Raw genomic sequence first — 11,345 nt, 5'->3', positions numbered from 1 at the left:
TTCTTAATGCACATTCTCCTGTGACTCCCAGAGGAAAGATGCAGCGAAAATCTGAGAGTGAAAAGGAAAGAGAAAGTGGGGGAGGGGTTCCGTGTAGCCCTCAGTTCTAAGAGGCAAGTCACCCTGAGTAGTCCACATAGGTATCTAACGATTTTTAAAGTAAATTCACTTTTTGCCTTTGATCCAGATCCTGGGAGGCAAGAAACTTCAGCATGGTAACCGGATTCTGGAGCCCCCAAGTCCAGACAGGATCAGGTTCCCTCATCCTCTTTATCTGCTTTATCGCTCTGATCTGCATCCAGTGTAGAGACCAACTCGAGCCACAGGCAACCATAGACGGAGAAATGCAAACTTTAGAAAATATATGTATGTGTCACAATAATCATAAAGACCCAAATTAAAATTCAAAAACTAACCCTAACATTCATCCACCCCTAACTCCCTTTATTTTTTTAAAGATTTTATTTATTTTTTTAGAGAGGGGAAGGGGAGGAGGGTATGTGGTTGCCTCTCATGCGCCCCCTACTGGGGACCCAGCTGGCAACCCAGGCATGTGCGCTGACTGGGAATCAGACCAGCAGCCCTATGCTTCACAGGCTGGCGTTCAATCCGCTGAGCCACACCAGCCAGGGCCACCCCTAACTCCCTGTAAAAAAAATGCCCTGGATAGCTACTCTTCAGCTGCTTGATTCCTGGACAGCTTGTCATAGGAATTGGGCCAGGAAACCCCTTCACAACTGAATCTTCCCTGCACAGTTTGGTGATTTGGTGAGAAGTAAATTCTCAAATCATAACTCACCCCTTTTCAAAAGAGAATGTCAAGATGCATTCCAAGGGCCAGTGGTAATCATTGTGGATTATCTGATTACTTGAACTGCCCCCGCCACACAAACAGTCTACATTCTCTTCGTTTCTGGCCAGTGGTGCCTCGACTGACAGAAATAACATTACCTTCTCTGTTAGTTCCCCAAACCACACGAAACCCCAATCGCATTAGCCTTGTGAGGCCACACCACCAGCACAGCCCGGGGAGAAGTGGGGGCAGGACCCGGGACTCCTAAATCCCAGATGTGCACATTCGTGTCAGATCACTCCCTTCCCTTTATAAAATTCCCTAACTTCCTTTTGAAACACGGGGGCCAACGTTTTTTCAGGTTTTCCAGGGGAAGTCCCGGTGTCAGCCAAGAACACGTGACTCGTGTGTCCTGGATATCCCCAAGACCTCCCAGGTGCACTCGCAGTTGAGAAGATAACACTTGCTTTGTGTGCTCTCCCTCTCCTCTCCACTGCAGCAGATCTTTTAGCCGTGCTCTTCCTCCCCTCAGCCTCGCCCTGCCGCCTTTCTGCATCTCAGACATGTATCCGAATGGCCACTGAGGCTATCCTGTCCCCTCCAAACCGCTCTCGCCCACGTCTTCAGCCTCTGCTTCTCCAGGGGCTCCTTCCTCTCCGTCTTAATCCAGCGGGCTGTCCAGTGTCCTCAGCACTCACTCACTCACCGGTGCTCCAGGCTTCCTTGCTGCCTCACCCCCTGCCCCTCCTTCCCAGGCCCCTGTAGCTCCTATGACTGCACGGGTCCCAGATCTCCTGTCCCCAGACCCCGACCTTACTAGATCTGACAGCCTTTCCTCCTCCCATTCTCCTGGCTTTTTGCAGACCCTTGGCCCTGCCAAACACCCTTGTCTTTCTGAAACCCGCTCGCCCTCACCCTCCGGCCCTGGCAGCTCTGATCATGTTACTTACTCTCTGACTGCACTTCCCCTCCCTTCCTCGGTGGCTTCTAACGTCCATGTGACACAGACGTTAATGCAGCCATTTGGAAAAGCCTGTCACAAAGGCCCAGTCATCATCGGTCAGATGACCTTTATGTCATCGGTGGCTTTTCCCTGTTCCTCGCCCTCGCCCTCGCCCTGACCCCACTGCTGACCAAACGCTTTATGTGCCCCTCAGTGCTTACTTTGCATTTTTCTGCAAACTGTTTTGCATTGTTTTTTTTTTTCTCTTTCTTCCAGAGAGGCCATTGCTTTCAACCATTATTATCGCCTCAAGAACCTGTGTATCCTCCCTCTCCTGGGCCACAGGCTCACTTTCCCTGAGAAGCCCCACATCACCTCACACATCAGTGTCATTTTTATTTACTTAGTACCTTCACTTTCAAAAGGCATGAAAAAACTTAAATATGATACAAAATAGGACAGTTTCTCATTGAAAAGAGCCGGAAGTGAGGGATACCAAAAACTTCCTAACAACGGAGTCCATCGCCCAGTAAAGAAATGAGCTGCTGGTCCCTGGAGCTGACCGGGCAGTGGTGCCTGCGGGTGCTGTGGGGGCCTGGGGCCTGGGTGGGAGCAGGTGACCTGGGAATCTCCCTCCCTCTCAGGATTCTGGCAACTGGAAACAGGAGCACAACCAAGCTCATCCAAAGGGAGTGGACAAATTCAACCTCTTGAAGTGAACTCAGTTCAGGTGGGCCTCGTCCTGGCCTGGGTTGTCAGTTACAAGAATCTGAAACCAATTCTGGCTACTTAAATAGAGAAGGAATTTACTGCAGGGAAATCGGGCAACCCACAGAGTTGCTGGGAAGACCTGAGAACCATGAGGAAATGGCCAGGAGCCAGGGACAGGCGGGCAGCCCCGGAAAGGACTCCCAAGCTGGCAGCACCCCTGGGAGGAGACACTGGATGACGCAGACGCGAGGACAGAGCCCAAACAGTCCCTGCTGGTTCTTGTCACTTGCTCCAGATTTAAAGTCTGATAATGCCTGCGTTTAGGTCACACTGCACAGTTCACAACAATCAGAGATAACATCTGACCTTTAAGTCATCTGTAGTGGGAAACAGAGTCTCACCTGCCACCAATATTCATGGAATGTCAGATTCCCCCAAATATGGAGAAAGGAGTTCAGTGGCTGAGTGGCCAAAAAATGAGATTACCTCCATAGACAAAACCCCCGTTGTCCCCCCAACCCTCTTATTCCTATCAATGGGCCACCATCTCCTTGGATACCCAGTGTTAAAATTTAAATCACTGGTTCTTCCTCCTACCACCCGCACTGCAAATTTAATCAGCCTCCAAGCATTCCGATTAGCTGTTTCCAGGGTCTTCAACACTCACCCTCTCTTCCCCATTCCCACTGCCGTCTTCATTCAGATCCCTGTCCTCTCTCCACATTCATGAAACCAGTGTTCCTCATGCAACTGTGGTTTGCAGGGTCAAGCATGAGGGCCTCCTAAGGCTTCTCTCTGTCCCAACACCCGGGACACTAGTAGGGGAGGTAAGATCTCTGTAAATAACTATCGAGAATCTGCATGCAACAAGCAAACAGGTAGCAAGCAATATACTCTAGGGGTCAGAGGGGAGACAGCACTTCCAGCTGGAACACTTCCGCTGAAGACTTCAGAAAGGTACAGCAGTTGGGCGGGGCGGGCTTTGAAGGAGGGATTGAACTTCATGACCAAAGATAGCTGAGAGAGGCAAATGGACGAGGCAGGATCGTAAAGGCAGAGACCAAAGTGAAGGGTTTGTCTGGGGGGTTGCTGAGAGGCTGAGTCAGACTGGAGGGTAGGGCAGCGGGTCTCGAATTTTAGCATTGCCTTGTTAGGTGTGCAGGTGCCCTGGGCTCAACTTCTGATTCCATAGGTCTGGGGTTGGGTTTAACCAGCTTTCCAGATAACAATGAGGCAAGTGGTTCCCATACCACACTTCAAGAAACACTGCTTGGAGAGTTTGGGTAAAGAACCTGAAGGAGATCCAGCTGCAAGGCAGGCTGGAATCAGTCATGGAGAGTGATAAATGTCAGCACTGGAACCTTTATTCTGGTGGCTAATTGAAAGTTTTATCAGCAGGTAAATGATTAGATCATGCTTAGGTAGGTAGAATCTGTTGGCAAAGGATCAGGAGACACAAAGGCCAGTAAGATACTTTTTATAATGATCAAGTGAGAAAAAAAGGTTCTCAGCTAGGATGGTGGCAGTCGGAATAAAAAGGCAAGTGAAGGGTGGGAGACAGGCTTGGAAGAATCTGTAGGGCTCAGGTGACAACAGGTGTGGGGGTGGGATAAAAGTTGTCAAGTTTATTCAAAGTGCCCAACTTAGGTAGTTACAAATGGTGGTAGCACCCTGAACTGGTGTGGCTCAGTGGATTGAGTGTGGGCCCACGAACCAAGGGGTCACCGGTTCGATTCCCAGCCAGGGCACATGCCTGGATTGCAGGCCAGGTCCCCAGTAGGGAGTGAGCAAGAGGCCACCACACATTGATGTTTCTTTCCCTCTCTTTAAAAGAAAGAAAAAAGAAGATCACTAGTTATCTTTGCCAGGGAAGTTAGGGGACTCTTGGGAGGAGAAGCCAGATTACAGTAAGTTGAGTAGGTACATGAAAGTTCGCAGGCTAGAGCAGCAGTCCTCAAACTTTTTGGTCTCAGAACCCCTTCATACTCTTTAAAATTATTGGAAACCACAAAAAGCTTACTTATTTCTCAGACTATAAGATGCCTCCTTCCCTGCCCCCCAACCAAATTTGGGAGGAATAATGGTTGTTAATGCTGTTGTTGAGTTCTGTTTGCATTTACATTGGTGAAATATTATGTCATTTATGTTATTAAACATTTTACATTTTCTGCTTCAGATTTTTTTCCCCTATTTTCCTCCTCTAAAACCTGGGTGCGTCTTATGGTCCAAAAATATGGTAATTCCATTTAAAATAACAATAAGAAACTGACTGACACATTTTATATTAAAAGTATATTCTCCAAAAGAAAAAATTGAGTGCCATTGTTTTATGCTAAGAAGATAATCGATCTTGTCTTCAGTTTCTCTTTGACTTCTTCCCATATAAGTGTATGGACACATAAAGGTAATGAAAGACTACTCATTCCCAGGGCAGAATCAATAAAAAACAAAATGGAAAAACGGACCCCTCCCTATGTTTCAGGAACCCTTTACCTATAAAAATGAGAAGAAATGTAGGGAAAACTGTACTTCCACCTCAAACGATTTAAAGACAATCTTTTAAACCAATAGTTTAATTGAATAGTTCAAAGCAACCTTAGTTTAAACCAAGCTTTTAACTAGAACGGTGACATTCCATCTGAAAGAACGGCCTAAGAAGGGAGCGAGCAGGCAGCTATTTTAAGCTCCATATAAATTAAATCTTTTATGAATGTAATAACCCCCACTTATTTTTTAAGTGCATAAACATGTCCTCTTTATTCATTCAAACCCCCATGCAAAAAGATGAAATCTAACCCATGGCATAAGTGGAGAAACAAAAGCAGGAGAAAGAGTAAATGACACATAGGTTCTGCCATTACAAACTGGGAACAAAGTCTAACCTCATTAAATGTGTTACAGACACACTAATAAACACCAGTGAAATGATGAAATACTAAACTTGGTCTCATCTTCCACATAAATTAGGGTGGAAGGGGAGGCACTGAAGTACTTAAAATAAAACTTCTTAATTCTTTTTTTAGAGATTCCTTAAAGTCCACCTTCAACTTTTTGCACTAATTTACACAGGACACAATACCATTTACTACATGACATTAAAGTTTCCAGTTAAGAAATGGGTCACCAATGTGATGAGAAGCACCAGGAAGAAAAGCCAGCCTACTAAGGGAAAAGACAGGAGGGTGGGTCCTTTATGCTACAGTTTAGCCATTGTACTGATTCTGGAACCATCTACCCTCTGACTTCTTGCCATGAGAAATAATTAAACATCTTTGCTTTTGTTTTTAAGATTGTATCTATTTATTTTTAGAGAGGGGGAAGGGAGGGAGAAAGAGAGAGACAGAAACATTGATGTGTGGTTGCCTCTAGTGTGCCCCCTACTGGGGATCAGGCCGGCAACCCAGGCATGTGCCCTGACTGGGAATTGAACTGGTGACCTTTCAGTTGGCAGGCCAGCACTCAACCCACTGAGCCACACCAGCTAGGGCTTGTTTTTTTTTTTTAAGATTTTATTTATTTATTTTTTAGAGAGGGAAGGGAGGGAGAAAGAGAGAGAGAGAAAAACATCAATGTGCAGTTGCTGGGGGTCATGGCCTGCAACCCAGGCATGTGCTCTGACTGGGAATCGAACCTGTGACACTTTGGTTTGCAGCCTGCACTCAATCCACTGAGCTACACCAGCCAGGGCTGTTTGTTTGTTTGTTTGTTTGTTTGTTTTTAATAAAAAAGAAAAGAAAGACCAGAAGGAAAGAAACTTGTCATAAACTTTTATATAGGATTCATCAAAAAAACTTTTTTTCTTGGAACAAAGTGGCTAAAAACATGGATTTTCTAAAGAGACATATGAATGAAGAGCTGCAAAGATACACAAAGCTGTAGTATCTGGAATCATCTTGCTGCCTGTCATCATCAGCAAGATCATGAAGTGCTCAAAAATTCTTTGACCTTTTCAACTAGACTGTCATGTTTGTCTTTGAAGTCTTCATTAACATCCACTGTTAAGACAGGCACTTCTTGTAGATCCAAATTGGTTTTCAGTGTTCTCTGCAGCAGCCAGCTTCCATGCGTATAGTAAAACTTCTCTAAATACTCCAGAGGAATACCCTAATCTTCATTTCTTCCCCATAAAGCAAGCATTTCTCTGGACTGACTCAAAGATAAATGATTCCACCTAGTTCAAGACTTTGGCCAAACTGGTTATTCATCTGGTCATGCCAATCTTGATAACTTGTCCACTCTGTTTCATTCATGCAGTCAGATTCATACAAATTTGATGCAAAAATATACCTGTCACTCACTATACTATACTGTACACAAGCATTCAAAAAGTAAACGTGTCTCTGCGTCTTTGAGCTTGCCATTGAGAGGCAGGCTGAGCTCCTATTCACTGAGGCAGGCATAGGACTGGAAGGTAAAAGACCATCCTTCGAGTTTCTCAATGTCCACCATCTGAAGACTATTCCTATCACTTTTCTACGATGTTGTCAGTTCCTGAAATGCATCTTGAGTACTTTAAACATTGCACCATCTGGCAACAAGTCCTGGAACCACTTCCCAACCCTGGCAGAGTTGTTTAAGGATATTCACAAATGTTGACTTCCCTGCAGTAATGTTCCCTTGGAAGGAGATTTTCTTGAGGCAAGGTTCCCTCAGAGCTGGTCGCAGGAGATGGGCAGCCCCTCTTGGGTGGGGTGGCCATTCCTCATCTTGTGGCACCTGGAGTGCATCTGGTGGGCAGGGCTGGAAGTGGCCACAGGTGCTTACACCAGCAGCAACTGCAGAAAGTGGCCTGATTTGCAGGCTGAACTCCAGGCCTTCGTAGGATACCCCACCTGCAGGTCTCTGGATTGATTTTGGTGGATGGAAGCAGCTGGAGAGGGAAATGCACCTGCAGCAGGGCCACAAACACCCCCAGCGACAGCTCCTCCGACTGCTGCGAGCCCTCCAGGCAAATCAATTCATAGCTGCTTTGGCATTAAGTCTGTTGTTCTGGGTAAAGTATGTAAAGAAAATCCAGTCCCACACGGATGTGAGGGTGGAAAAGAGATTACACTTGGAGAACCACTGGTACAGAGGACTCTCTCGAGAAGTTTGACTGAGGAGGGCAAGTAGGAGAACAAGAGTAACAAGCATGGAGAAGTAAGGTTTTTTTTCTAAGGATAGGAGGAGATCAACTGTGATCAGTGGTAAAAAGAGAAGGCTCCTGGGGGTGGTGGAAGTAAATGAATGAGAGAGTGAAGGAATCAAATGAGCCTAACTCTTACTGAGTTTCTCCTATGTGCCAGGCACTGTTACACATTAATGAAGGTCACTCAAATCTTACAAGTCTCTGAGATTGACACTTTTTTTTTTCTAATGAGGAATTTGGAGCTGAGAGAAGATAAGCAACTTTTCCAAGGCCATACAAAGTTACCTTTTAAAATATAAATCAGATCATGCCACTCCCCTTTGATAGCCTATCATTGCACTTCTAGTAGCAGGTGAGAAACCGAGCCACAGAGAGGATAATTAACTTGTCTGAAGTCATAGAGTTTGCAAAGAGCATATTTGAACCCAGGCACTGCCTCCAAAACCTACATGCCTAACCAAGAAATCCAAACTCCTTACCTTAGCCTACAGAATCCTAAATGCTCTCTCTCTTGCCTTCCTCTATGATCTCTCGTCACACCACTCTCCCCAGCCTCACTGGCCTCTCCATTTGCCCAAACTGACAAGCTCATTTCCACCAGATCCTTCACACAGACTGAAATGCTCCTTCCTAGTTTTCACAGGGTTAACTTTGTCATTCATCTCAGCTCAAATGTCACATTAGGACATCCCTGACCACTAAAAGTCCACCTAGTTTCTATCACATTACCCTGTATTAATGCTCTGAAGAACTTGTATCATAATTTTCTTGTTTCTTCTCTTATAGATATGCCCCCCACCCCCGAATAGATATAAGGGTTTTCAGATCAGGGAGCTTGTCTCTTCGGTCACCGCTATGTCCGGAGCCTTGGAAGGAGCCTGACACACGGTGAAGACTCAACGAATATTTGTTGAATGAATGAATGACTCTTCAATGAAGGAGACAATCCATAGGGGTTAGCGGGCGTTTGCAGAAGCGCGAGTCGTGGCGCTCGCGAGGCATTCTGGGGATTGTAGTTCGGACTCCACACCGGTGGTGCGGACCTGCGCACTGCACACTAAGCTCTGGCCGACAGAGCTGCGCTGTTGTTGCTATGGCTTCTGAGGCCCGCCGCGGGAGGAAGGCGGCCCAGCTAGGCGCCCGCTAACTTCCGCAGCGACAGAGACCCGGTAGCGGAAAGAATCCTGCGCGGTGCGTCTGGGGAACCCGGGAGCAGAGCGGGGCGGCGCGGGGGGGACCCGGAACCCCAGAAGCCGGTGGGGAGCCGTGAAAGTGTTTTCTTTCCGATTTGCTGAGTATAGTCCACTCCCACGGCTCTGTGAGTAAAGGCTCTTCACAATCCCCATTTTATCCGTGGGCTAACTGAATTGATTAAGTTAAGTGGCTTGCTCGAGGTCTCCCTCCCGGAAAGTGGCAGAGCCAGCCTTGGAGCACAGACCTGCCTCTTCTAGTCACTGTGCAGCCAGCAGTATGTGCTTGGGCTCACACTTGGGCTCGCATGAAGCCTCCCTCATCAGTGGCGTGGGCTGACCCGCTGCACTTAATGCCACCCTGTTCAGTCCCGTCGGGATTCCGAGTGAGGTCTTCAAGTTCCACCCCTCCCACCCAGAGCCTGAAAATACGGATAGATAAGACAAAGTTACATTAATAAAATACCAGGCCATGTTGAAAGCAAAGAAAAATACATTCAATGTAGTGAGATTCTGTTAGCCTCATTTAACCTGTGGTTTCATAGACGTGGGAACAGGTTCAGACATTAAGTAACTGCCCTTGGTTTACAGAGTTTGTGGGTGGAGCGGAGATTCCAACCTAGTTTTCTCTGCCTTCAAAACCTATGTGTTTTTATGCCACCCTTTTTTTAATTAATGACCTAAATTTCTGCTTATATGGCAGCTGCATTGTGTAGACCGGTTATTCTCAGTGGGCCCCAGACCAGCATTCAGCAACTAAGAACCTGTTAGAAATGCACATTCTTGGGCCTCATCTCAGGACCACTGAGTTAGAAACTGAGAGTGGGGCCTAGCAATGCGTTTTAACAAGTCCTCCAGGTTAGTCTGATGCGCACTAATGTTTGAGAACTACCAATGATTCACCTAGATTAACCTAGGGATCAGGTTTAAATGCAGCTTCTTTAAGAAAGTCTTGGGAGAGACCAGAGATTCCGCCTTTCCAACAAATGCCTGGGTAATGCTGACACTGCTGGTCCATGGACCATACTTTGAATAGTGGGTCTCAAACTTAGATGCACATTAGAATCGCATGGGGAGCTTTTAAACAAATAGGACACCTGGGCCCCACCCCTGACCAAATGATCAGAACCTCTGGGGTGTGGCAGCCAGCAAAAACCCACTGGGTGATTCTAACACACAGTGAGGGCTCAGAACCCCTGGTGTGGGGTTTGCAGTAGGACAGCCATCGATTTGAATCCGTGCACCTCCATTTGTCAAATGTTTGACCTTGGGCAAGTGACTTAACCTCTCCTGGCCATATTTTTTCATTTATAAAATGAGTACAAGTCATACTTGGCTTGCTAGGTGGTGAGAGGATGCTAAGAAGTGTGTACATGAAGCACTTGGCTCATAACGGTGCTCCAGACTCAAAAACTGGGGAGGTGGGCAAACCTGGGGAAGTCCATGCTGGGGATTTTGCACGATAACGTGGTGGAGGCGAGTAGTCCACTGCACCCCCTAGCCTCCAGTAGCTGCCATCTGTGTGCTCTTCCCGCAGGCAGCCGGCAGCGTGGGAACATGGCGGTGAGCCACTCAAGGAAGGAGCGGACCATCTCTGAGAACAGCCTGATCATCCTGCTGCAGGGCCTCCAGGGCCAGGTAACCACTGTGGACCTACGGGATGAGAGCGTGGCCCACGGACGCATAGACAATGTCGATGCTTTCATGAACATCCGCCTGGCCAAGGTCACCTACACGGACCGGTGGGGGCATCAGGCTGAGCTGGATGACCTCTTCGTAACGGGTCGTAACGTCCGTTACGTCCACATCCCAGATGACGTGAACATCACGGAGACCATTGAGCAGCAGCTGCAGATGATCCATCGTGTGCGCAACTTTCGCAGCCTGGGGCAGGGCCGACGGGAATTTCCCACCAAAAAGTATAAATGAGCCTGTCCCTTCAGCAAACCCAGTCACCACTCAGGTTCCTCCGGGGTTCTACGGAGCCAACTGCCTGCCAGCCCTCCCTGCCAAGAACCTGGGCAGGGAGCAGGGCCAGCCCAGAAGCTGGGATCTGACCGACAACACCTATCACAGCTGCCTTTCACAGGGTTCTACCTCCCAGACTCACCCTGGGGCCCAGAATCCTGTGTATCTGTGGCCTTGGGGGAGGTGACAACCCCCTCTCTTCTGATCATTTGTATTTGAACCTCTGATTTACTGATTCAGGAAATCTGTCAAATCATTTTTCAACCCTCTCCCAGTGAGGATTATTCAATGTGCTCAGCCTCAGCCATCCCTAAGTGCCCCTATTTGTCTTGCAATTGTGTGTGTTTTCTCATAAACGTAAACTTGGACACAAACAAGTGTGTGCTTCATGCTTCCCCTGATGAGTGCACTCTCCCTCCTGGCCCATTGTCCTAGGGTGCTGGGTCTCAAACTTGGCTGCACATTGGAATCACCTGTCCCACCCTCACCTAGTTCGGATTTAATTGGTATGGGGTATGGCCTGGGCATTGGATTTTTGTAAGTTTCTCACGTGGCACTGATATGCAGCAAAGTCTGGGACTTGTGATAGGAGAGTCATTCAGTCAGTGTGGT

The 11,345-nt window shown here is 47.3% G+C and overlaps 1 protein-coding gene and 1 pseudogene across 5 annotated transcripts; one reads left to right on the top strand and one right to left on the bottom strand.

Moving 5' to 3' along the window:
• Nucleotides 1–6,197: 6,197 nt before the first annotated feature.
• LOC114496898 lies at nt 6,198–7,365 on the bottom strand (annotated as a pseudogene).
• Nucleotides 7,366–8,623: 1,258 nt separating this feature from the next.
• On the top strand, nt 8,624–11,107 carry LSM10 (LSM10, U7 small nuclear RNA associated). 5 transcript variants are annotated; one of them, XM_036025781.1, is made up of 2 exons: nt 8,624–8,766; nt 10,303–11,107. In XM_036025781.1, the coding sequence occupies exon 2, from the start codon at nt 10,323–10,325 to the stop codon at nt 10,692–10,694; it is 372 nt and encodes a 123-aa protein (XP_035881674.1). In that variant the 5' UTR covers nt 8,624–8,766; nt 10,303–10,322; the 3' UTR covers nt 10,695–11,107. The 5 variants fall into 5 exon arrangements, with proteins under 5 accessions (XP_035881674.1, XP_035881678.1, XP_028368248.1 ...); XM_036025785.1 differs by having other exon boundaries at nt 8,628–8,766; nt 10,307–11,107; XM_028512447.2 differs by lacking the exon at nt 8,624–8,766 and adding an exon at nt 8,773–8,893.
• Nucleotides 11,108–11,345: the final 238 nt, after the last annotated feature.

The sequence above is a fragment of the Phyllostomus discolor genome, chromosome 5 (genome assembly GCF_004126475.2).
Source record: "Phyllostomus discolor isolate MPI-MPIP mPhyDis1 chromosome 5, mPhyDis1.pri.v3, whole genome shotgun sequence".
Taxonomy (NCBI): domain Eukaryota; kingdom Metazoa; phylum Chordata; class Mammalia; order Chiroptera; family Phyllostomidae; genus Phyllostomus; species Phyllostomus discolor.
The sequence above is the reverse complement of the archived record's forward strand: the minus strand, read 5'-3'. Positions and strand labels throughout refer to the sequence as shown.